Source organism: Opisthocomus hoazin, chromosome 1, assembly GCF_030867145.1.
Source record: "Opisthocomus hoazin isolate bOpiHoa1 chromosome 1, bOpiHoa1.hap1, whole genome shotgun sequence".
NCBI lineage: Eukaryota > Metazoa > Chordata > Aves > Opisthocomiformes > Opisthocomidae > Opisthocomus > Opisthocomus hoazin.
Window position 1 is genome coordinate 64,250,216 of NC_134414.1, and position 27,304 is coordinate 64,277,519.

General features: G+C 39.1%; 1 protein-coding gene across 1 annotated transcript in view; it reads left to right on the top strand.

Moving 5' to 3' along the window:
* PCCA (propionyl-CoA carboxylase subunit alpha) overlaps positions 1–27,304 on the top strand; it is a 300,689-nt gene that overhangs the window by 45,695 nt on the left and 227,690 nt on the right. Inside the window, exons 5-6 of the mRNA XM_075424221.1 lie at positions 2,269–2,382; positions 3,907–3,960. Coding sequence (XP_075280336.1) covers positions 2,269–2,382; positions 3,907–3,960 — 168 coding nt within the window. The remainder of the gene's footprint in view (positions 1–2,268; positions 2,383–3,906; positions 3,961–27,304) is intronic.

Consider the following 27,304-nt stretch of genomic DNA (forward strand, 5'->3'; position numbering starts at 1 on the left):
ACTAACAACTTGCTGTAAGGTAAATGAGGCGAAATGGATTTGCCAGATTACAGGGGAATGTGGGAAAGGAAGAGTCAAAACTCCAAAGAGTTAAAGGAACAACAAAACATTTCAGAAGGGGAGAGAAAAAGGTGCGGGAAAAGTGCACAAGACTGTTTATATGTTAAAAAATCAAGGGTTTTGCAGTATCTTCTGTGGCTACTTTTGGTACAAGTAGGACTGTTGGTGTCTCGAAGAGAGAAGTGTGTGGGTGCAGGGTTTTTCTCTTGATGACTAAAGTAGCGAACTGTCCAAGTCCTTTTCTGTAAGGAAGACTTTAGTTTATAAAACATACATGCTTAACTATGCTTAAACTTGAATAGCTTTGTTTAGACATGAAGACCATGTTGGAATTCAAAACAACAACTTTAAGCGTATAAATCAATCATGCAAATAAGGGTATCCGAGGGCTGTGCTGTTTCTTGTACTCAGTGCTCCAGGAAGGATGGCAGACAGGCTAATCTTGATAGCATTTGATCAAAATAGATTACTGACTTAAGTTGCTGAGATGTACTTACTAAAAAGCATCAAAATCCTGCTGCATGATTGTTTGTGTTAATGATTGGGTTTTTTGGTTTTGGTTTGTTTTTAGTGTAAGGCTAATGCTGTAGTGGTAAAATAAAACCATTGTGACTTTACAGAAGCAATAATTCAAGTGCGAAATGCGTGGTGATTCCAGGAGGTTATGTGAACTCTCAGACGCTCAGTATACAGCAAATTTGGAAGCTATTTAAGAGATGCCTCTGGAAAGGAACTTGGAACTAAGTGTCAAGTTAATTTTCCTTCCTGGTGGTAGGATTAACTTTTGCCAAGTTCAGAAAAACGTCAATAGAAATGAAGAAAAAAGTAAAATGCTTAATAAGTGACTCCTGTGCTTGTTATACATTTTTGTTATATTCATTTCTTGTTGTATTCTACAAAATATCATTTGACTACCACTTGTCACTGTTTTTAGATGATTTTTTCCTTAGCCTTGTGTCTTCTGAATGAGCAAATAGTATGTGGGCTGCAGTACTTCTGACCTTAGTTTGTCATACGTGAGAGCCTTCCTAATACTTGCAAATAAAATTCCTTTTAACAAAGAACAAAATTCCATGTTCATAAACTAAAAATACTTTAAATTTCACAGATGTGAACATTCATATTCCAGAAGACCCTTTACAAACAATGTATTCTCAGTTTTGAATGCTGAAGATGATATGAAATATTTCATAAAAGTAACTTAAAATTGGTATGCATTGGAAATGTCAAACTGTCAGTATAAACAGGTTTTACTGACGCATAGCTAGTATAATCTTATACAGTTTAAGCAATGGCATGCTTGCTTAAATACATACTGAAAGGGAGATTACAAAAGGAGAGCAGAATGAGAAAAAACTGATTGTTTTGTTGCTTTGGTCTGTGTGTATCTTTAAAGGAAAAGTATTCTGAATTCTGAAAATGTCTAATTAAACTTTCGTAACTTTTTCCTCAAGATAAGCGTGCATAGGAGTTGTAAGTAGACTGCTAACTTCAAACCAAACTTCTAACTTCAAACCTAGCCATTTTATTTTTCCTGGTAAAATGCTGGAAATGTTTGTCCCTTTTGTATAGTTCAATTTTGGCTGAAAAATGTTTGGCAAATGCATATAAATGAGGATACAATGGATTAGGAATCAAACACGAGCCTGCTTAAATAATTCTCAAGATTTTCTGGTTCACGTGTAGTGATATTGAACTCTTTAGTCATAGGCTTTAATTTGTGCATGGTGCTGACCTGATGCTGTGCAGGGACACTCACTGCATCCCTTCATTCAATTCACTCTAATTATCCCCAACTTCCTGGGGAGCCTGCTTAGAACTGGTCATGAATGTTTGTTATTAAGTATTAAGATATTAGACTACCCTGGTTACATGTAACAAAGTAGTTTTTAGTCTGAATTTACATATAGATGATGAGTATAGGAAGCTGAAATTTTATTTGTCATGATTTTATTTAATCAAATTCAAAGTAATATATTGGAATAATAGAACATTTTGACAGTGACTTAAGCTCGGAGTTAAATGAAATGAGATTTAATGTTATTGTGTGAGTTCTTGTATGTCAATGTAGGTAATTTCAATGTGTATTTTAGAGTGGTTGTGGTATGTAAATTATCTTTGAAACAATCAGATTTGTGTGCATATTTCAGGATGATGGTAATTATTTTTGCTGGGAGCATCTGTTAATGCAGAATATTGCCTCTTCAGGTTCATGTGAAAATGGCGGACGAAGCTGTCTGTGTTGGCCCAGCTCCCACCAGCAAAAGCTACCTCAACATGGATGCCATCATGGAAGTCATTAAGAAAACCAGGGCCCAAGCTGTGAGTCTGAATGAGTCTATCTGCTGCAGCTGTTTCATATATAGAAAGCAGAAAAGCCAGAGTTTGTATTTTTTTTAAAGGTGTGGGGGGGGAAGTGATTGAATATGCTATTCCAGTTAGTTCATGTCACATGAGTTAAATGTGTCCGAAATCGCTACTGGAAATCAAAGGCTTTGTAGCATCTGGCAGCACTGGTCGCTGATCCTGCAGGTGGCTGCTGGATTCAGCTTTCACACCAGGGAGCAGCTTCAGTTCATTTCCAAATTTGCTGGGGGAAAAAAAAAATCCCAATTAGTTTTGAGCGGTAACCCTTTATATGCCATACTGGCTTTTTTGAATGTTTTACAAAATGCATCCAAAAAGGCTTTTGCTTAAGCTTGGTTTGAATCACTTGCTAAATTTTATAAATGTTGCTTGCAGGAATGTAAATGGTGCATCCCATAATTATTTTTGTTTCAGAATGTTTACAAAATGAACATTAGCTTATATGTGTAAATATGGGCTGTTCTGCCTTTCTCCCATCAAATTGGCCAGAGATTCACAGCTTAACAGGAATCGGCTAGAAAAACTAATGTGTAGTCATGTTCACATGCCTGATGTTCTTTGTTCTGTCAGTGAAATAAATGTATTATTCAGAGCTACTGTACACAGAGCATTTATTAAAATAAAATTTGATGGGTGTATATGAACAACACTACCCTGGAACAGTTTGGATCAGCATTGTAATTTTCAAAGATGATGTTTTGGTGTAGTGCTTTCAGTGCCACAACCTTTCCGATTACGAAAAAAGTATTTCCTTCCCCTCTGAGTTTCTGAATATGGAACCCACTTGTTTACTCTTTAAGAGGGGAATAAAATGGCTTATACTTTGTCTATCAGAGTATATGGGATCAAGAATCTTATGTGAATTGCGAAAAGTAAAATTAACCCTTTTCCACACTCCTCTCGAGTAATTAAGCCGGGTGTAACTCGGGATGTGAATAGCAAATGTAGGCACCTAAGGATGCATGGTTTAGACTAATGAGGCAGTAAAACGTATTCCCCAGCAAGGGTCGCTAGAGGCAGGAGGCTTGTGGCTGTGGACCTTAAGACCACTGTGGTGGTCAGTGCTAGAAATATTCTGGGGTGAGGGTTACTTTATAGTGGTTACTAAGAAGAGAGTGGATAAGCGTATATGTGGAAGTCTGCGATGAGATAAATGTGGCAAAATGGAGTTAAAAAGGGCAGAAGGCAAAACACCAAAGGGAGTGTGTCCGTTGCTCTGCAGACAGCACCTTTCCTCCCTAGTGAAGTAAGGAATGATGGTTTCAGGAATGGCAGCTCAACCAGTGAGTCGTTGCAGCTTGACTTAGGGCAGATATATCAGTATGTCGAGACAGTTTAAGGTATTCAACTAATTTAAATTGTTTGTGATCTACTTCACCTTCCCCAGTATCTGAAAAGGTGTGAGCAGATTTGGTATCTGGCTTCAGAACTCAATCAGCTTGAATGTGTTTTGTTTTGTTTTGTTTTTTTTCCTTCAAGGTACACCCAGGATATGGATTTCTTTCAGAAAATAAAGAATTTGCTAGACGTTTGGTAAGTTATTTTTGTTTGCTCGGCTGTGAATGATGTAGTAGGTGGGATATATTCGTTCCAAGGTATCTGAGGAATCAAGATACCAATTCGAGGCAGACCTATAAGGTGCCTTAAGATAGAAGAGTTCAGTATAGTTTCTGTGCATGTGGATTTCTTGCATTTTGAGGGTGTAATTGCAGCCTGTGTTTTCTTTTGGGAAAAGGGGAGGTGCCTGTTTGTAAGGACTTTACCAAGGATGTAAGAACCTTTTGGCATGTTCACTTGTGCCGGTGCTGTTTATGAGGCTGCTCTGTAAAACTGGGTCACTGAAATGATCTAGGTTAAAAGTATCTGGCTTTAAGTGATCACTTTGGTGATTCATAGCACAGCTGGTGAACAGCTGTATCAGCAGCCCTGAGAAGGTGCTGAACTGCACTTTCAGGATGGGAATAGGAAGCTGTTTAAAAACTGGCTTCTCTGCTGGAGGTCGTGTATGGTGGAGCTGCATTCTCTGAAAGGACCAAAGAGAGAATCAAGAGGGTGCTGTTTTCATTTCATGTCTGAATTCATAAAAGTTATTATTCACAACCTCTTTACTTCAGTGGTGATTTTGTATATCGTAGAAACTTATATGTGGCCTATTAGTGATTTTATTATTTTCAAAAAATTTTCATGCAACTGCTTATAAATTTGAGCAGTGCTAGGAGAAAGCTACATGCACCGTGTTTGAGCAAAGTCCTGAGTGGGTGCTGTATATGTAGTCACTGCAGACCATGTGTTTTTGTCTATAGGTTTCACAGAGAATAAGGACAAGCACATATTGCATTGAAATTTCCAGTAAAAAGCTGTTGCAGCTGCCAACTTTGTTACAGAGTAAACAAACTATATAGCTGAAAAAACATCTTGTTCCACAGGCTGGTTTTGTTGCTGGTTTTGTGGGTAATTTGTACCTTTTTGATTCAGGGTAAAACCACAGATCAGGAATGTGATTGTATAAAATAACTCTTTTGTTCTTAGCATTTGTGAAATAGCTCTTGTTTCCACATCTCTTCCTTGACTATGTCCGCTTTGGGTTGAGTTCTAGCTGTCGTATAGACCTTTACTATTTAGTTGGTTATTTGGTGTTAGAGAATACCACTGGCTCATCAAGGAGGTTATTTGGGAATGCAATACCAAATGTTAATACTTCTCAGTCACTGTGCTTTTTTAAAAGCCCCCAAATAAAAACAAGTGCAGGTTCTGTGTGATGCGAATGCATCCTGCTGGTTGCTGAGTGGTGGTGATGTTAAATTTGAAAGGAATTCTAAACACGTGGTGTTTGCCAGGATTTGCCAGAACTGGGGTAGTCTCTTACATGCTATTTTCATGCAGTTTAGCAGCTTTCTGTCACTGGTCTGCTTCATGTACCAGAGCTTTGTAGAGGGAAGATTCCTGGGTTAATTTATAACAAACTGTTCCCACTAGATTGGACCAGCAGGATAACTGGCTTTAGTTGGCAGTTCCTGGTTTTTTTTTTTTTTTTTAATAATAAATATTAATGAAACAAAGTGCTTGCTCATGTTATTTTGCTGTATGTTTTGCTGCCAGAGTTAGAAATTTGATAGTTATTACTCTAAACTGGGCGCGTTTCCTAGTAATCTGGTTATTTGGTGTTGTAAATTACAATAGTGGTGACATGACAATCTGGAACGCTTTTTTTGGCAAGATTAGGCAGAAATGGAGGAAGTGCAAACATTCCTGTAGATTCCCTCTCCCTTCCTATTTCTCTTCTTTTCACTCAAATCCTTGGAACAGTAAATTCCTGAAATAATGTAGTGACTAGAAACATGTTCAAGTTTGTGTTGGTGCTACAGTCTCAAAATAGCTTTTAATTATGTTTCAGAAACCTGGTGTGTTCTGTTCTCTAAAAATAAAATAAAACAAGGTAGTTCTGCTTTACTTTCTGAAATGCGTTATTTAAAGTCTCAATTAAGACATAATCATTCTTCCCTTCATGTCAGAGGCTCTAGAGTATCAAACCCCTAGTGAGAATTGGTGAAACGATCTGTCTTTTTATCGCTGAAGGCTGCTTACTTTTTATTTTTCAAGACACCACGAGTGAAATATTTAGCAGGAAAACTTGCCTGCTGTTCCTTTTTCTTTGTTAAAGCCTGTAACAAATGTTACAAAACTGTTGCGAGGTTGCCCAAGATGTGTTCTTGTTCTGTTTTCTTTCTCCCTGTCCCTTTTTTTGCACGTACACTGTTTTTTCTTTTGTGCTAAAACTAGTGATGAAACTAGTGAAATCTGGGCTTATTTCCTCGTGTGCATCTGTACTTTTAAAACAAATTACCTAGTTTCGGAAACCAAGAAATACGCTAAACTTTCAAAACTTGCCAAGCTGTCTGTAAGAACGGTAATGAGCTCAAAGCCAAGCTTTGTCTTCAATTAACACATGGAGGGTCAGTTCACATGTAATCCCGCTGTGCATGATTTGAACAAAAGCATGTCCTTTTGTTCATCATTGCCTAAATAATTCACAGAAGAGCACACAGCCATAGACAGTCCTTGTGTAGAATTTGATGGATACATTTAGAGTATTGAACATTACTAGTCTTAACTTGTTTCTTCTTTAGAAACTTAATTTTGTTCTCTTTTAGAATGGAGGAGAGCACAAGTAAATGATCCATTGTTTCCAAAACAAAATTTCCGAAAAGCAATCAGTAGGTGAATATCTGGCATGTTGTTCATTGTGATCCAATAAAAGAGCTGGTGCATTCAGTCCTTTCTTCATGCATATCTGTTCTGGTTGCTGTTGATGGCTGACAGAAAAGGGATCCATGGCATTTATATGAAGTGAGTCTGTCAAAGTTTTCCTAAACTTAAGGTCAATTTCTTAGATTGATGTGTTAATATGAAATATTTTGAAAAACTTTTAAAATACTGCAGATAAAAATAGTTATTATGTAGAATAACAAAACGCAGGTTTGTGCCAGTGTAGTTCCTTAGAATTTTACTTTGCATTCTAATTTTAATTCAGAAATTTGAGCTCTCCATTTTGGAACTCTTGTAGTGATTTATAAAAATGATCTGTATATTGAAGTTGTAAAACTCAGTCTGTAACTTGTTACTTGTAGTTTGTGCAAATATATTTGCATGTAAGCAGTTTTCTTCCTTCAAAAAATAGTTGCATAATATTCAGTATTGACATAAATCCAGAGGCACAGTTGATATCTATTGCCACGTTAAAAAAAAAAATTGCTAATAGCTTTTGCCACATGCTGTACAGAGCTGCAAGAATGATTTGTTCCTTCATGCTTTAGAAGAATTTGCTAGTGACCTCTGTATTTGGGTTAGCTTGCTTAATGTTTCCCATGATACAAAATCTATGCAAACCCTTTCTGAGAAGCTCTGTCACCTCTGTTGTCTGCAGCGGGCCTTTGAAATTTGGTGAGGAGAAAGCCCTGAGACTAAGGTGAGCCTTTTGGTTGGTCAGTCATTGAAAGATATACTTTCTCCGAAATTACTGTTTTCCTTGCTTTGCTTCCAAACCTCCAGGGCAGGTGGTGTGGTGGGGGTGGGAGTGCTGAGTCAGGTCTCTTCACATGTTGAATACTTTGGGGTTGGCCCAGGGTCCCAGAGGCTCTTTGTCTCCTCCCTTCTTTACCTGGATGAGGAAGGGAGTGGGGGAGAAAAGAGTGAGAGAGGGTGACGGAGCACTGGAACAGGCTGCCTAGAGAGGCTGTGGATTCTCCTTCTCTGGAGATATTCAAGACCTGCCTGGACAAGGTCCTGTGCAGCCTGCTGTAGGTGACCCTGCTTTGGCAGGCGGGTTGGACTAGATGACCCACAGAGGTTCCTTCCAGCCCCTACCATTCTGTGTTTGAGGGAAAGCAAGCATGGGACTGGGTTGCACAGTTGTTCCAGAGACAGCGCTTCTTCCTGTGGTCTAGCTGATGTTAGCAGCAAGTCGGAGTCTTACTCCTGTAGTTGAGGTTATGTGTCTGCTTGCTTCCTGATAATGGTTAGAAGCTTAAAGCTTGATGCATGGTGACTTGATGTTGCAGTTGCTCATAATGAGATCAGTTTTCCCCTTTTTAATTAAAAGAAAAACACAAATGAACTTCCTCTTCCTGCTCTGCCACTGAAGTCCGTTGGGAAACTGCTGATTTAAAAAAAAAAAAATCAGATAAATGAACGCTATTCCTTTGCAAAGTTTGGTATGAAAAATACCGGTTTGCAGGTTTTGTATCTTCAGTGTAATTTAGTCTCTTCTGTGTATATATATGATAGAATTCCTGCTTTCATAGGTGGTGCATTGTGGTGTATTTTCCCCAAGAAATCTGTGGAATTTGTGCATAAAAATAATTTCAAAATGATAAGAATCAAGGTTACAAATGCAACATTTATCTGGAGTATTCTTCTTTTGAATGCAACCTTGATAATACTATCCTGACGCTCTGTTTGTTGATGCAAAAAAAGCCGACCTCTGCCAAAATCCCCTCCTTTCAGTAGAAGCCATGAACATGGTGGGACAAAAGGATGCAATTTTAGAATAAGATACGGACCTGTTTGGAGTTCCTAGTGGAACCTGTTTTTATACATCTTTTGTGCCCTTTCAGCAGCTACTGTTCGGCATGACTAAGGGGAGAACAAAGCAGCCAGCACTATTTCTCTACCTTTGAAGCTAGATTAACATTCTTGGTGGATTTAAAAAAGCCCAACAATGTGTTGTCTGAAATAAATGGGCAAACAATGTATATGGAAATGGTTGATCACATGCTTGTAAATGGCTGTTGAGTTTGAGATGGAAAAGGTAAAACAAAGAACAACATATGTCATCTTCTGTAAGGGGACGCATGTTTGACCTGTGAAGAACTTTGTGCAGGTGGACCCATGGCCCTATGCACAGCTAATTACGGGATTGTCACCTTTTGAAATGTAAACTTTTAGTGGCAGCAGCGTTTCTTTACAATTGTTGTGCACGGCTTTGTTATTTGTAAGCAAATGGTGAAGTTCCTTTATCATGATACAATGGACATTACATTTTTGAGAAGCATTTGGTATGATTCTCATGCTGTTCCCACATGCGTTGGCTTCCTAGCTGGCACTTCACGTGACAGGTTAACGTTTGTGCTTTCCAAATTGCAAAGTGGTGGCTGGAAAAAGGCACCTTTGGAAGCTTGGTGTCGAAGCTGCTTACGCCAGAGATTATCCTTCAAGAAGTGGGACAAGCAGAGCTGTTAACATGGGTTTCTTACTCTGTCCTACCAAAGCGGCAGAGTGCCTACCATCACTGCCTGCCGTGGCTGAAGGTGCTTCGTCGGGTGAAGACTAGAGGCTAGGCCACTGCTGGGTGGTGGAGGTTGAGCAGTGTGCTTGTCTGATTAAACAGGTCACCAGTTTCCCCAGAGGAAAGCTCTGCCTGTGAGTCTGTGATGGTGATGGGTGACTCCTTAATGTTCAGAGGCAGAATGCTTCTGAATGTTACTGTATTCTTGTATTCAATACAAAATTTTTTTCATAGAAAAAAATCTAAATCATCTGCAATATCAGGTGATGTGAAATCTGTGGGAGGGACAAATAGTGCAGGTATTAAATTGTGGGTAGTATATGTCAGACATTACTAGTCCTCTGCTAGTGCATGTGAGCTGGAAACATGAAATAGTCATCTGAAATCTCTGCTTAGACACCTTCCTGGTGTGAAAGTAGGAAGGCTGTATTACTACTCTTTTACTGTAGAAAACCTCATAGACCTTTGTTAAAAGCATATGATGACTTACGTTGTCATCGGTGTCCTGTTTAAGATTGGCTATGCTACAGAACATATTAATGCCAGTTCCACTTTATTGCAACTTCCAAATCTTTATCTTGAGCAACTGCTGTATATAGAGTACTTTTTTGAAGTGCAGGCTTATATCTAAACTAAAAAAAAAGTTACAAAACCCAAAGTCTTGGGGTGTAAATCCACAGGTCTTGTGGATATATGTGTATAAACTATATGCATGTATTTAAAGATGCAGGTTTCTGTTAGGTCAAATATTTGTGTGACTTGTGACAAAAATGCTCTCCTTCCTTTTGATCCCTTTGGCTAAACTTCATAACCTTAGTGTGTTGTTTTTCCTTGATCTCCTGATGAGATGACTTCCTCCGACATGGTGGTCTTGACCTGTTTGTATTTGGTTTTCACTTAGAGTAAGCCTTTATTTTTAACATGTGATTTTTAAAGCTACATATTTTCTTAAAGTGGCTTAGGTTGAAAGCTTTAACATGTGCAACTGTTCTTAGAAAAAACACAAACACAAAACCTTGTGGTTTAAATAGTAGTGTCTGGCAACTTGAGACTCTCAGTGGATGAACTGTGGACTTACATGACTTCTGGAATGATTTAATGCTGTGCATGTGATTAAACAATATATTAGAGTGATTTTTGCCTATCTGGACTATCGTAAGTCATTTAATATTTCCCATGAGATGCCTTTCAGCAGCAGCACTTTGACACACTTACTAGGGTGTGTGATTCTGCAGATGAATGGATTTGTGGAATGCTGATTTGTAAGAAATTCACTATTTCTTGACATGCAGTATCACTGCAGTAGCACTTATTTCCAGGCTTACAGGAATCCTTCCTGTTGCTTCTGACATGCTTTGTTCTGTCCTTCCACTTTTGCCTTGTCTGGTTGTGAGAATAAAAACTTCTTGCTCTCTTTCCACAGTTGCAATTATATTCGCAACTGTACAGGCCTGTGTTTTTCCTCATTGCAATGACAGAAAGCTTGCAAGCGTAATGCTATGTAATTCTCTTCTTTTACGTAGGCATTTTTTACATAGGTAATGTTTCTTTTCACTCCCTGCCTTTTTTATTTTACTATTGATTTGCAATGACTCAGACAAGCTTGTCTGGTTTGTGGTGAACTTTGACCATTCTGAGCTCATGTGATTTTGTTAATTTGGTGTATTCTAGTATAATTGATGTAAGCTAGTGTGGTAACCTTACTAATGTGATGCCCTTCCCTGTTTCCAAGTCAGTTTTAAATGTCCCGTTGATACCAATGTTGGATTAGACCCGGAGAGTCAAGAGATTATATGTCTTTGAAATAAGAACTCCTGTTGCCCTGTAGATTTTAACTTGCTTGTGTGGCAAGACAGATGAAGCTTCAGCTTAGAATTCAACAAAAGCAGTGTTTCCTTAAAAAGCTTCTGTTTTCTGCCTGCATTTTAAGAAAGAGTGTATTTTATAGCGGTGATCTGTGTTCAGTAGTTTCACATTGCAGATTGGGTACTTAAGGATTTCTATGTATTTTCTTTGTTTGCATATTTTAGGAAGAATTAAGCTGACTTTAAAGATGAATGCAGCTTAGTGGTGGGATGGTTTTTTTTGTGTACTCCTACAGAGCTGAAATATATTGAAGCAGTGACGTGTGGGGAGAACTATTTTCCGTCTCCCAATTCTATTTTATCCGCTGTTCTCTTTTGTGGTTGAAAACTAATTGCAGCAAGTTACGAACCAAAATCTGTCTGCTGAAGTTACTCTTTACGAGCCAAGGAAGACGTTGTCTTACAGCATACTGTATTTTCTTACACAAGGGCTTTTGTTGTTGGTGGCATTGTTACATGAGGAGTGGTATGACCGTAGTAAATGTCTTTCATTCTAAGGCTGGGAGGTAATGACCTCTGAAGGAAGGGGAAAAGTTGCTCTGTGTACTTTGAGAAGTGTGTTTAGCTTGAAGACACTTACACGTTGCAGTAAGTGATGTTATGTATTTGTGTCTTCCCCTATTTTAGTGACTCCGTAAGAATGAACATGCTCTGCTGAGTCTTCATTCCTAATTCACACCTTTCTTTAGTTAGCTTTTCTGATTTGAGTTTTAGGGGAGTAATGTCTGCTACTTTCTGACACTTCGATCAGATTCCGATTCTTGACCCCCAATGGATCTACTGAGACCAGAAATGAGCTTCATGAAGGGAGGATCATGACTGGCAGCTCTTTCAAAGGCATTTGAGTGATTTCTGTATTAGCTGTGGAAAAAGGTGTTAGCGGAAAGGCTTTTGATTAACATGCTGCTAAAGATGACCTTTTATTCTGGACTGGGCAGGCTGTTTTTGGAGGCTTTTTTTTGTGGTGTGTACTTAAGATTATGTTGAATTGTTAGAACTTGATCTTCAAGTTCTATAAGCTCAGGGTTTATTTTATGCTACTATTTGGTTCCTTTTGTATTGTTGTATCTGTCTTGATTAAAACTTTTCTATAGGCATTTGATACCTCCACATGATGTTATGTTGCTGCTGTAATGTCAAGTGCTCAATATTCTGAGTAGTTTATACAGCAACAAGACTTAACCTAGTTGTTTGTTCAGTATACCACAGTATTCACTTGTTTCAAAATTGCTTTCTGGGCAGGAGGTTGTCATGTAGCTTCTCCGAGGTCATTGTTTTCTGTGGTCTCGGAGATCTGTTCAGTTACCTCTTCATGTTAGGGGATCGCTGTTAATGTGCCACATATGGTTGGTTACTGAAAGTGCACTGAAACACAGTAAAAGTTCTTATCGTTGCGTAGATCAACCAGTTATAGCATCCATGGAAGCTGTAAAGGATAACAGCTATACTCAAGCTATATTCAGGCTTGTCAGAGTTAAATAAGGTTTGGTAGTATTTGAACTGTTTAATGTCACTTGATAACTTCTTAGCCATTCAGTTAATGTCTTCTGCTTTGTTACAGTACCTTCAGGCTGGTTGCATATTTTTACTGCATGGCTGTAGAACGCGTAATGCAGTTGGACCTGGTTTTTGCTTTAGATATCAAACACAATCTTTATTTCACATAGTCATAGACTAGTGGAGGTTGGAAGGGACCTCTGGAGGTCATCTGGTCCAAACCCCTGCTCAAGCAGGGCCACCCAGAGCTGGTTTTCAGGGCTGTGTCCGGATGGCTTTTGACTGCCTCTAAGGACAGAGACTCCACAACTTCCCCAGGCAACCTGTGCCAGTGCTCGGTCACCCTCTCAGTAAAAAACATGGTTCCTGATGTTCAGAGGGAACTTCCCATGTTTCAGCCTATGCCCATTGCCTCTGGTCCTGTCCCTGGGCACCACTGAGCAGAGCCTGGCTCCGTCCTCTTCGCACCCTCACTGCAGGTATTTATACACAATGATAAGAACCCCCTGAGCCTTTTCTCTCCAATCCCAGCTCTCTCAGCCTCTCTGCATAGGAGAGATGCTCAAACAAACAAAAATCTATGAACTCATACCAACACAAGCACTATTTTATAGTAACTTACCTGGTTTGTCAGTTTTTCTGAATGAAAGCCTTTAGCCAGTGCAACAGGAATGATGACCCCCAGGTAAAAGCAGGAGTTTAATAGCTTACTTGCAGCTGCCTAGTTGTTTAGTGGTTTATTTTGCAAATCTTTTAAATAACTCTCCAGAACTTTAGAAGACTTCCTGCTCATTATTATGAATGCATCTGCCTTTTCATTTTATCTTTAATTCTATTTGAAGGTTGGCTTACAAATAAGCTTTGTCTATTTGCACAGCATGTTTCATTCATTTCTATTTCGGATTGAATGATAGTGATCAATAACACGGATAACTGAAGAGTACTGGGTTGACTGAGCAATTCCTGCTAGAGTTGTTATGCATGTGTTTTTTCGGAAAATAGTTAGAATACTTGGCAGTTGGATTGTCTTCAACGATGAAGTTTTGAATTAACACAAATAATAAAATGGATTTTGTGAAGTTAGGTGATGTGTTTTGTGTAGAACTTAGCGTCTGCTTCTCCCTTGCTCCCTGAGTGCCAGCCCATGTGTTCAGCTCCTGAAGACCGGGTGACTCGCCTGTGGTCAGACTGCTGCTCGGACTGTGGCCGAGCTGGCTGAAGGGGTGGCTGCTCACGTGGCTCGTTGCTGTCTGTGCCCATGAGGGATTATTGCCCTCCTCGGGTGTGCTGGAATGACTGTATGTGTGGTCAGTTTGTAGCCCTGTTCTGTTAAAATTATTGATGTTTAAATGCATCCCTCCCCCCTGCTCCCAACTCCCCTATTAAAGTCTTTAAGCTGATACAGATGATTCTGGCAGAAGCAAGTTAAAGTTTTTGTCTGACTCAAAATGGAGGCATACTCAAAGGGCTGGTGTCTTGGGAGTGGAGTATAGTGAGTAAGAGTCAGAAATAAGCAACTTGAAGTTGATAACCTTTTAACCTGTTTGTAGCTGAATTAGTATTTGACAGAAACCTGAGAGGGATTTAGGTACTTAGGCTGATTTAGGTACCTAACTTAGGCTGTGAAAATAAGTTCTGTCTGCTGTATGTTTATATGCTTATCAAAAATGTTACGTAATAGAAGCATTTGAAGAACTTGATTGATCAAATCCGTAAAAAATTTCCTTAATCACCCAAAATACAAAGGGGGTGAGGGGAATGGTTTTCACCAAACATTGTCTCTCCCCCTTCCCCAGCACGGAAGTTTACAGGTGCTTCTTGCAGCATTACTAGTCGGAATTACAAGCTTTGAAACTTGTGGTGGCTGGATATTTGGTGGGATTTTTATTGCATGGACGCTATCGAGGCAAAGGTGGCGTTTTCCCTGACTGTGTGGGACACTACTCCCTAAAGAAGACTCTTCTCAGGGTCTGCACCCCCCTGTGAGCATAATAGGAAGAAGGGAAAAGTTACTACAAATTGACTTCCAAACCTTGGGGCTTGTTGGTAGCAAATCATATTGTGTTTGATCATGTAAGATTTGACACGGTTAATTTTGTAAACTTAGCAATTTATGTATGTCAGGATATGTGTGGTTGTTTTATTTTATTTTTTAACTGACTTCTTGGACCGCTTCATGAAACTTAGGTTAAAAATAAGGCTGCTATCAGTGTGCACATGTTCCTGATTGGGTGTTTCACACATTTGTCTGTCTTCATAATTTTTGCATCAGAGTTGTGTGGGAAACATACACCTGCTGAACAGAGTCTTGCTGTTCAGAGGTGGGTTCTTTAACTGATACTAAATTATGGCTTTCAGTACACACAGGGTTAAGTGAAAAGGTTGCAGTAATATCTAGTGAGCTTTTTTCCTTTAATGTGCTCATTAGCAGTGGCAAGTCCAGGTTTTAGCACATGTCAGTAATTTACATTTCATTGCTGAGTGGCTGCTCTTGTTCAAGAGTTGTTTTTAAGCCTGATGAATATACTTGTGTTGGGAATAAACTGAGTAGAAGAATTGAAAGCCAAATACCCTGCCAGGCTTTTCAGTGGGTGCTGAAGTTTCCAGTGGGTCACTGATTAGTAATGCATGGAACAGCAGGAAAATGCAGAGATGGTGTCTAGAAAGGTTACTTCAGGTAGGTTTTGCCATCAAACCCCTCTTTCTTTGTAGCTACCTTTCTGGTCGTTCTCCTCAAAATTTGTCTCTTGGCAGGCCTTCTCTTAATATGAGAATGTGGAACATTAGACAGACGTCCCAACCAGGTTACTTATTCAGAGGTGGCAGAGGGAAGTGACACTTGTGCAGCGAGTCCTAGAAATAAATGATCTTACGTGCTGTACAGTTTCCTACTGTCAGATTATGATGATAGGGATCTCTGTCAATATTTGCTCTCGCCCTTTTTTCTTTCCTCTGCCTCATCTGATACTGACTTATCTTGGCTTGAAGATGCTTGGTTCGCTACTGTAATGGCAAATCTATGTGTGTTGGGATGCAGTAGCACTGTGGCTGGCAAATGAGATGCAAGACAAAGGTTGCTAGCTTCTGGGGGAAAATTGATGCTTTCATGTGGCAACAGCTTAGTTTGGTGATAAAGCTATATGATTAACTAAATGTCTTCTTGATGGAGTGATATTCTTGCTATTTTCCAAGCTGCTCTGACTATTTACAGAGCCCTACGCAGAAACTTATACTGTGAAATTGTGCTTTCCTTTGTGGAGAGTCCTGCATATATTTTCTGTCCGAAAGGATAGGTATTGCTAAATTTACATATGTACACAGACAACTAAGCATTTTTATTCCAGATGCCCGTTAGGATCATACTGACATGTTCTTCAGAACTCTAGCAAAAGAATGCTGGTGCTTACTCTTTCCCGCTCTCTCGAAGGTATTGTGAACGCTGTTTATATTCAAGCTACTTATTATACAGTTTGGGGATGGGGAATGCATTAAACATTTAGAATGGGGGAAAACCAGCAAAAGATATTCCAGAATGTTCTTGTGAATAAAACCTGCCAGTTCATTGTGTAAGAACTTGTGAACCCTTTTATTAGCCTATCTGAACATTAGGTGCATATATTTAAATGAGAATGTTTGCAGAAGGTAGTAATTTGAATATTTTTCACACGCTAGAAATATTTTCATAGCTGCCTTGGTCAAATTTGGAATTTCTGTTGTGTATTTGCAAAAGAGCTACTACTTGGGTTGCCTGGGAAGAGCAACGCCTTTAGCACTGTGCTAACACACAGAAGGAATCTGAAGTGGTAATTTAGAACCTCAGTTGATTGAGACTGTGACTAGACAGCAGCTAATAGCTTATAAGCTAACAGGTGGCGACATACCTATAGATGTTCCTGGAAAGACATTTTTGATTATGAGCCAAGACATCTTTCTTGGCTCATAATAAAAAAAAAACTTGGGAAACTTGTCCTTTTTTCTGGTTGAACTTGTGTCAGATCATTTGCCTTGTGGTTCGGATGCGTGTGTGCTCTTTACTCTCTCAAAAAGCTGGAGATACAGCTAGGCGTGGGAAGGACACAGACCAGCAGAAAAGCAGTCATGAGGATGCCTGAGCGGAGCTTGCAGAAGAGTGGGGAGAACATTTTACACTTTAAACTTAAAATGTTTTTGTGTTGTGTGGCTTTTTTTTTTTTGATTCTCTCCAGTGGCAACTGTCATAAAATATTTGCAGCTTTATGTCTTAGTGTTAGACTCTGGTTCTGAATGGCTCAAATCAGGAAGGGCTGAAGAGTGCTTTCAGTCGAAACAACATGCTGGCTAAGATTTCCTCTTGCAGATTTATGGAGGGGCAGGCTTCTGGGATGAGGGCTTCGTCTCTACTGAACAAGTCCTCTAGCACTTACCTCCTGCTGCCTGGCTGAATGTGCGTCCTGATGGCTGACTAAACAAAAGGTGGCTACTGTGTGTGCCGCTGCCCTTGTCATCAAAGTAAGATCAAGTTGTGCTCTAAGGCGTTGTCTTACTGTATGTAGTTGCGTGCAGGGTTGTGCAGTTCTTCAAGACAGGTGGACTGTTTATGGAGTGAGAAGCAGACTCTTGTCAGCCAGATTGGTGTAGTCCGTAACCAAATTTGTCTTCAGGGAGACTTTGGTAGTCAGCATCTCATGAATTCAACACCTGTGCAACCCATACTGCAGTCTTCAAAGGATACTTCTCAAGTTGCTCAATTCAAGTCATAGGTATTGTGACATGTTGTACATTAATTTTTGTGTCCCAAAACTTGATTAGAAAACTTCTAGTCTTGAGGACAGTAAGTATACATGAGTTTCGGTATCTTTTAGTAAGCCAGAGAATAGCATCTGTAAGGAATACTGCTATCTCTAATTTTATTTTGGTGGATATTTTTATTCCTCTTGCAGAAGGGATGTGTTACTTTAAGGTGATACCCAACTGGAACACTTGGATTTTCTAAGACTGTTACTTTTATTCATGGATTCTGTTTTAATAATCTAGATAAATAATTTCCATAGCAGCCATATTACACAAATGTGACCTCTTCTGGCAAATGACTGTCTGTCTTCGTAGTGGGCTACTCAAATACTGTGCAAGCTTTTGCATGTACAAAAGCTGAAAGTGCCTGTATGCCTGTGTATGTAGAACATGCTTCTTAGCACAAGGGCTGCACAGGAATCCAGTGTGTAAATTTGCTTTTCAAAGGCAGGCAGCAGGTGTGCTGCGGAGTGGTGCTTCCACCTGTCGCACATAGAGACGTTCAACTTAATTCGCTCTGGTTGGAATTTAGAAAGAACAAGTTCTCTACCCAGATTTTTGGGCATCTTGCTGGCGAGCTGTGCTTAATCTTATGATATTAAATTCAAAGCCAATGCGGTAAAATAACATCAGGCTTTTTAAAAGCAGATTACCCAAAAGGCAGAAATGCCCAAATGAAGACTGCTTTCATTTGGGTCTTGTGTAGGCATTGACACAGTTTTGTGTTAGGTAGTTGCTTGGTAATTTCCATGGGACTCTTGCCTTACTCAGAGGCTTAGTATTTCTTTGTGTTCACTCTTCAGTCTTTGGCTTCAGACAATATTTAAGCTTTACATTGGGCACGTGTATATTTAATTTAGCTGTAAAACTTATTCATTTCTAGCATATTTGTAAAGTTTGTATGTGTTAATACATTTCTTCTCAAAACATCTTGCTGATCTTTATCCCCTCCTGCTCAGCTTGAGTCCTTCTACTTCCTTGCATGTTCTCTTCCTTTCTTGTCTTTCTATGTTCAAGAATGTCTTGGGTTTTTCATCTAGAAGGCATAGGAAGATCAGGAGATAAGTGGCCTTATTTTCATTTATTTCCGAATCCAAGGAGCAATTTCAGATGGTCCTGTTTGGATCCTGTGTCCAGTGGGCAGAGCGTTCTCTGGTTGTAGTGAGTTTTCATAGTACCTGGCGGCTAGACTCTCCAAAATGTCCTAGAAGGTTGTGCAAATTGAGGTTTTCAGTGGCTGAGGAACTGAAACGTGGGTAACTCTTTCATGAAAATGGTGAAGGTATTATTTATGATATAACATGCTTACCATGATACAGCATGACTTCCGTTGTGATTTCAGAATTGTTGATTCAAGTCTGCCCGCCTCTGTATGAAACTCCTTTTCCCCTCATCTTAAATAAGTTTTAACAGCATTATAGCTGTTCTTTCTCTTAATTTTGTTCACTGGAAGCTCTAGCCTTTTACAGATGCTTAGAGAAGTTCCTGTGCAAGAAATGCTTGGAGTGGAAGAGGAGTCTAATGAGATGGAGAATTTGAGAAATGTATATTCGAGTAACAGTGTTTACGAAGAGTGGATAAAGGGCACTCTGAGTTCTGCTGTCGTACAGGCTAGCTCTGCCTCTCCACTATACCTATACCAAAAAGTGTGTATGATAAGAAATCGATGTTTCATCTACAAAAGTTTGTTATGCTTCAGATGTTAATATTATGTTAGATTTCGTAGTAGATTATAGTTGTACACTTTTTTTACAACAGCGCTTTTGTGTTTAGTTACTTCCAACTATACAAAACACTTTTCTAGTCATTTCAGTGCTTGATAACTTCAGGGTTCATTGCCCCTGTACATTTTTCAAATTATTAGCTTCCTAATGCATACAGCTTTAATTTACCCCCTACTGATATCCTTAAATGGGTTTTCAAGAATTTTGAAAGTGGGCTTACTATAGTTGTATTTCAGTGTTGGTCCTGACTGACATAGAATTTCTTAAGTAGCCTCCACAATTAAAGAGATGGGAGGTTCAAACGACTCCTACGGCAAGAAGCTAAAGATTCTCTTGAAAATAAATTTGTATTTGGATTCCTAGAGTGTTGCTGCTCTGCTTATTTCTGATGATTTGCCTGTTGCTTTTGTGAGTGCTTTTCCTCTCAAATGTAACTTAAATGTGTTCAGTGCAGTATCTGTGCTTTTATGTCGAATACTTTGTGCTAAAACACTTGCTTTTGTTTAAAGAATAAAAGATAAAAATATGACACTCTGCATACCTCGCAGCACAAAAAAATTCGTAAGAGACAACTTAAAGAACTGAGTACAGATATTGTATCCATGGAAGTGGAGTTACTACATATTTTATTATGTTTTGAGTATATTTCAAACTGTTGTTTTAGCTCCAAATGCCAGAAAACTACAGAACTATTTTTTTAATTTACAGTGTGATTTTTCCATTGCAGCCTAAAATTGAAGTAGTAAGAATAAAGTATCTGCAGGATGTTCATGCATGAACTGAAGTCTGTACCACTTTCAGTTGTTTAGCATTCTGCCACATTTCGGTGGAAAAAGTATGATTCATAAGGACTTCAACACCAGACATTCTTCTTCTTGCAGTTAAACCCAAATGTCATCTTCCCCTCTCAACCTTGAGTCTGTTTTCAGTTTTGTTGTTGCTGTTTTTTAGTTTCTGACTACTGTATGATTTAGGAGAAATGCGCAAATCCATTTTCATTGTTGATGTTCCACAGAACTGGAGAGTAGGAACTTGTGGCCACAATTTAAAACCAGGTAAAGAGCAGCTAAAGGGTAGGAAAAAACTCACCAAGCACCCCCCCCCCCCCCCCCCCCGTTCTTGTCTGTGTATTTAAGATTTCAGTCCAGCTAGCTTCTGCAAAGTCTGCATTATCATTTGGTGCAGGAATGGTTTCCTGCTGAAACTCCCCAAATGAAGTATTTTGTACTGTCGGGTATTCTCAGTGTCGTGTAACGGCACGTCGGTCTTGATACACAATACTATAAAAATGCAGTCATTGCAACTGCATCTAAAAAGTAATGAAAGAAAACAGAGCCTTTTAAAAGATAAAATATGACTGCCTTTTAAGGACTGTCTAGTGTAAGATGTTTGTGTCTTGCTCTGTTAGAGTGCAATAAAATCTGATGATTGGATTCCATTCTAGGAATGACGAACTTTCCTAAAATATTTGGACAGAAAAGCTGCTACAGGGATAAGTTAGAAGAGTTGGAAGGAAGATAGAACTTGGCAATAGAAAAAGCTAGATACTGAGTAGACTTCAGCACAGATAAATAAAACTTTGTAGCCAGTGTTCCTGTGATAGTTGAATGCCATTGTTAAAATGAGTGATGTAAAATAATAAATGTTACTATTACGAGTTTAAATTTAACTTTTGATTGCTTACTCTCCTATGTGATTGCAAGATACATGTTTTGATCTTGTGTTCTCATAACTGGGAAGATAGCTGGAGTTTGGCCTTTGTTACTGTCTTACAGCCTGAAGTTTCCCATGCCCATTGGACCATATTCTGAAGATTACAGTCAAAACTATAGGTATCATTTTACTGTAGTAACTTTATTTTAATTGTGCCAAAACTGAGACTGATCAGGTACACTGTACGATTGCAAACTACAGAAACCTGAACCTGAGTGTTAAAAGTGTCACAAAGCTCTGGGATGATGACTTCGAGGTGGACTGTGGAGCAGTTATTTTTTTTAAAGAATGGAAAATAACTGAGATTTTTCTTTGGTAGGCAGGAAAGGAAATGTTGTTAGGCATCAAGCGGTTGGTATGTCTTGTTGCTTTTTTGAATTGTGTATTTTAAAGGAATTTAACATTCAGCTACATTATCTGCATAGTAATAGCCAACAATGGGGACACTTTCTCAAAACAAGGATCCAGTGTGATCTTCAGGGGGTTTTCTGCTCAGATGTGTCATGGCGATTTAAAAAAAAAAAAGGCTGAGCTGTTTATATACAGTAACTTTCCATTATTAAGGCAGTTGGCATTTGCTGGATAATAGTGTTCTGTAAAATAGTTAAGGGTCTTAATTCTCCAGGTCATTTTTAAAACTTAAGCCCGCTATTAAATAGTATGTGTGGAGATCCATACACTCCTCTGTGGATTATGAAGGCATACCATATTATGTACAACTGATAAATGTATTCAGACCAAGAGAAAAATGTATAGTATATTAAACATTGTCAAATTAACTTTTATTCAGAGATTAAAACTGTGGATTCCAGGTTTATTGTGGAACTAGAGCTGCGTATGAGTGAGTAAAACAGAAGCTGTCCTTTCACCAGTGTGTTCAGTTTGTTCATGAAAACGTGTGCTAAATAGCCCAGTGAGAGTGTCGTCATAAGACAACACAAGTGTAAGCATATGTATTTTTATAGATATTTTATGTAAAGAAGAAATGGAGATCTATAGAGTGAATGTAGTTCTAATTTTGTAAACATCATGAACTCCTGTATGAACTGTTCATGCATCTGCAGTGAAAAGATGTGCTTTTTGCACAGAGATTGCTGTATGTGTTTTCTGATGTAAAGCTGAAGAATAAATAGCAGTGAAAACAGTGTTGAAGCTGAACAAAAATTTGCTTGAAAGAGCAAAGACAGAAGTAACTAGATTGTGACATCAATCACATTTTTCACTGTTCAACACTTAAATGACACTGGTTTTTTTTAATTTTAACTATTAATGGTGGATGTTGCAGTGTATAGTAAATGTAATTATATTACAGTCTCACTAATGTCTGTTGACTTTGTATTAGAGCAGAATTCAAAGAACGTTATTATGCTCACTAAATCCCCGTTGTGCTAGATGTCATATGCACATGTGTAATGAAATGCCTTTTTCCCTTCCAATTCTGTTAGCATCTGAAGGAAAAAAAAGGAGTAAGCAAAAAACAAACAGGGAAGAAAAACCTTGGGCTCTAAATGGGCAAACCTTAATCCCTGCACCCACAAAAAAAAAATCTCACCCCCCACCATTCTTTTGAAAATGGAGAAATGCAAGCAGTCCTTGTGGCCAGGCAAAGCGGTGTTTGAAGATACAGGCATTTGTCTCCTCTTTTCTAAGTTACCTGTCAAGCTCCTCCACTGTGAATAGTCTTGCGCGCTTAATTTATAGTAATTTTTCAGCAGAAACTTTGTTTAAAATGTGAGTAACAAAAGGCAAGAACTTTCTGACTTTAAATATTTACAATGCAATATAAGCTTAACAGACTACTTAATATAGTTTTTATTTTGTTTTCTTAAAGGATAAGATCTTGATATTAATTCGTAAAAACCTACAGGACTAGGGACCTGGGATCTGGACTGTAGTCCTTAAAATTAGAGAGCAGAATTGCCTAGGAAAGAGTGAGTGTTGGTCCTGATTTCTGTGTTTTTTGGAACTTCCCGTTCCTGTACATAATACTTTTGAATTCTTTTGAAATGTATTTGTATTCAGAGTAAAAAAGATTATTTATTCCAGACATGAGTTAATGAGTTCCTTATTTTTACAATTCTTTCCTGTTATGAAAATATTAGAAACCAGGATCTTTATTCGTTATTCCAAAAAAAGTCCATCTTAAGCACCAGCTCTAACTTATAAGCAATTTTCTGTATGTGAGCATCTTCTGTCAGATGAGCTGTTTTTTTTGCATAGCTGGTATCTCTAGCTCTTGTCAGGACTCATTTAGTTTTGATTTTTGTTTTTTAATTTCTGATTTGTTGCAGAGATTATGAGCATCAGTTTCACACACAGAGGCTAAGAAATACACTCTTCAGATTGTGTTTTGGTTCAGAAATGTACACAGACTGAAATTTTGGCATGGGAAAGGAATAAACTTAGCTTGCCTCTGAGCAGTTAATGAAATCCTGTATTGGGATAATACAGAGAGATCATCATGGCACCATATTTGAAATAACCAAGTGCTTCCCACCAGAAGTGGTGATTCTTACTTGTTTTAAAACTTTGTCAAGCTAATACATTACCTTCAGAGTATCAGGCTTACGTTGCATCAATTGGAGACTGTTTTATGTCAAGTTTCAGTGAAGATTCAGGTAGTGCCTTATGGCTGAGGCTTGGCAAAGGAGTTCTGCTGAGGCACAAATGCTTTTCAGCAATTGTTCTGAAGCTTGTGAAAACCTCTAGTTTGCAGCAGGTCCCTCCTGCCTTTCACCTGATGAAAAGCATTCTTGTTAGTAGTCAGCACATGTTGACTAACAGGCAGTGTTGGTCATTCTAGATATTTCAATGGTGGGACCACTTACTTTTTAGGAGGATGACACAGAACTTGCATGCCAAATTCCTTTCTGTTCCAGCCTTTCTTCCTCCTGGGACTCAAGAGTGAATGTTTCAAGTCCTGCTGTAACTCTTGCTCCACTGGTACCTGGGTTGCTCCTGCAAAACAAGGAGTGGAAGCCATAATACCCTCTTCCATCTTGTGGATATTTGTGCAAAGGTGCAGTTTTATAATCTCCGTAAGCTAAAGCTTTCCTGTTGTAGCAAGGAAATGCTGGCCCTGGTCATGTGTTCCTACCTTCTCCTGTGTGCTGGAACTACTATTTATGTAGTCATCTAGAGCAAGCTTAGAAGTAATCCAAAAAGAGACCTTAGTGCTAGCACCAGCAAAATGCAATGTACTAGGTGTGAAAAATGAAAAGCCTAGAGGTCAGGACGCTGCTCTTTTCTGGCAAGATGTGCACTAGATCGCCTTAGTTATCATGGTACTACGGCATTTCTAGCTGTTGGCAATTAGATTTCCTATTCGTTTCCTCTTCGGCTGAGCCCATCAGATCAAGCCTCTTGCTGCTGCCTGTTTTATCTTTAGGAGGTGACAACAAGGATGTTGAAAGGACTTTGAGGCTGTAAAATTGGGCTTTTGGGAGTTACAGCAGGTTGGGGGTTAGAGGTGCTCTGGCAGCTACCTTTGTTCCCTGTGTGCATTTGTGCTGCGATGCCGTTCCTGGTTGCTAATGTCGTTGTCTCTCCTTGTCTCACTGCCTCTCTTCTTGGGTGTAGGAGGTGGGTGGTGAGCCAGGTGGCAGATTCTGAAAAGGGGTGTTTAAGGCAATTTGTCTCAATCCAGCGTGTGTTCATTACAGATGTCCCATACAATGTCGATGGCTATGAAAAAGCAGGGTAAGAAACTTTTCTGGTGTATTTGACGCTCTAGACAGATTAATTTACAAAGTCACCTTCTTTAAATGTAGACTTCCGTATATACCCGTTGTTGCTTTTTCATTGCTAATCCCAGAGTATATTCTGCCTTTGAAGATTTTTTTTTTTTTTTTTTTTTCCTGTTACTTTGTGAGGAACACCATTCGGTTGCACATACTTTTTGATATCCAGTTCAGGAGTAAAAATCCAGTTTGCTAAGAATTTCCAAGCAATTCTAGTCCAGCGGATAAATTAGAGATTGGACTTCTGGAATTTCTGCTGCATGTCACCATTTTCATATAGCTTAGCTGAAATACTAATAAATTTATAACTGTATAATATATAATTATTACCCAAGTTTCTCTCCCCCCTTGCCATTTCTATGGGGACCTTTGAAAAGAATGAAGTGTCAACTTTTCAGAAAGATTGCCATCATTTAATAGGCTGATTTCCTCTACAGGCTAAAATTTTGAAAATTAGGCCTTCTTCCTGCAACTGTTTAAGCATGCTTGATTTCAAGCACGTGCTTATTTACAGGATCCAGATTTGTTTGTCTAATTACTTTATAGCTCAAGTGAAGCCAGACTGTCCAACTCTCAGATCCATCTGTTGGGAGGGGGAGGGAGGAACTTGGTGGTGTATGTTCCAAAAAGCTGTTCCACCCTTAACCACCAGACAAAATTTATCTTTCAGATCCGGAGGTGGTGGTGTTCAGGAATACATGGTAGACTTTTTTTGGTCATAGTACATTATCCTGAGCTCAGAACGGTTGTGTTTCGTAGGGAGCAAGGCCACAAGGGGATCGCATGGATTGCTTCATTAGAAGTGCCTATAAATTCTCTAGTACTACACATCGATCCATATTATTGACTGGTTTCATTTATGATGCTGAGATAGTGAGAGGTTGTTACCACAAAGCTGTAGCGTTAGGAGTGTTGTAACACAGCTATTCCACCACATTTTATTCAATAGATTTAAATCTACTCAATTCCACGGTTACTTTCTCGTGCTAGCTGAGAAGTAGAATATACACATACTTTTAAAATAGTTTGAAACTTTTATAATATTTAATGGTGTTCATGATCACGTGTAGTTTTTTGGTTTTATTTTTAAACTGTAGGCAAAGGGCCAAATCTGCTTGATTAATTCAAGAATATGTGAGAGTAAGAACAGGGCTTGGTGGAAAATCCAAATTGTATATATGTCTCATTAAAGATGACAAATTAGGATTAATATTTTTCTCTGAAGTTTGGCTACAAAAGCACCTGAGTCTTTTTTATTTTATTTGAACATCCACATTTAAGAGGACAACAGTCGCACACATCTGCCCATAATATCTAATGTAAGCTTCATGTAAGTTGAGCGTAAATAGAAATCGGAGGGAGAGCTATGTAAGTACTAAAGACTGTTGACTGTTAGAATATACAGAAAAACCTCAGCATTTTCTTAGAACACTTTCCAAAGGAAAAAATAAACAATCAATGAATTTTTCATTTGCTTAAATGCAGCGTATTGGACTTCTCTCAGTGGGCAGCTGTAAGAACTAGTTATCTTTCATTACAAGATAATTAGGCCACAGTTTTCTCCAAGGAACTGTGTGTCAGATTTAAATAAGAATCTCTTCTATTAGTAATACTACTACATGCATCCTTTTACAAATAAATAGTCAAGGCGATAAGAACAGTAGTGCTTAACAGAATTCTGTGAAGTGACTTCTTTCACTATGCCTTCATTGCCTGATGGTGTCATTCTGTACGTACACTAGTGCTTGTTCAACTGATGAGAGGTCATCACAGAAATAGTACTTCACCATCCTCCCTCTCTCAGACTGTAGCTGCTTCTCCCAGGTGCTTCCATACCCGTGCTGGCATAGGGAGTTTCCTCTTGTATAGAGGTAGAAATAAATGGCTAGACAGCAGCACCACCAGTTATTAGAGAAGATCAGTATGACCGGGCTCTACTTTCTGTTAAAGAAGGATGCTGTGTGTGAGATGCAGTAGGAAGATCCATATCCCTTTATCTCAGGCTAATTTGAGAAGGTCTCGTTTTGTTTTTTAATGACAAGGATTGTGCCAAGTTCTCTATAGTGTTGGTTGCTGTAACCCTCCTCACCTGGCCAAAGATAATAAACCTGATATTCTTTACTTGAGGCCATAGAGTAGATGAGTTTGGAAGGGATCTCCAGAGACCTAGACTCTCTTTCAAAGCAGGATCAACTGCAACAGGTTGCTTAGGGCCGTGTCCAGTTGGGTTTGGAATATCTTCTAGGAGAGAAACTCCACAGCTTCTCTGGGCTACCCATTCCTCTGTTTGACCACCTTCTTCCAGTATCCTTTGCCATTATAGATTGCAGCCACCTCCTGTGTCAGTCATCTCATCATCATTGCCATGGCAGTATCTCTGTAAACCCCAGTTCTTGCCTGTCAGTGACTCTTTCCCACAGGCATCTCTGGCTCCAAATGTCGTTTCGGTCATCCTGTCTTGTTCAGTCCTGCCTGTACCTTTTCTGCACACTTTCCCCATGTACCCCATTATATGTTTGGTGACAGTGTATTTGTTGACAGTTGTTACTACTGCCACCGTCCCCTCTAGGGAGTGTCCCTCAAAATGCTATAAGCACTCTGCCCCTTCAGCAGTTTTTTAGCTGCTGTGGTTCCTGAACTGGTGGCTGCGCAGCTGCACAGATGCTGCTTGTAGTGCAAGAGGCAGGAGGAATTGAGACCTGGGGTGGGGTGCTGTCTCTCTGGGTCACTACTCTGTGACAGTTTACTGTGACCTATGGGACAGCATCCTGTGCTTGGGGTTTT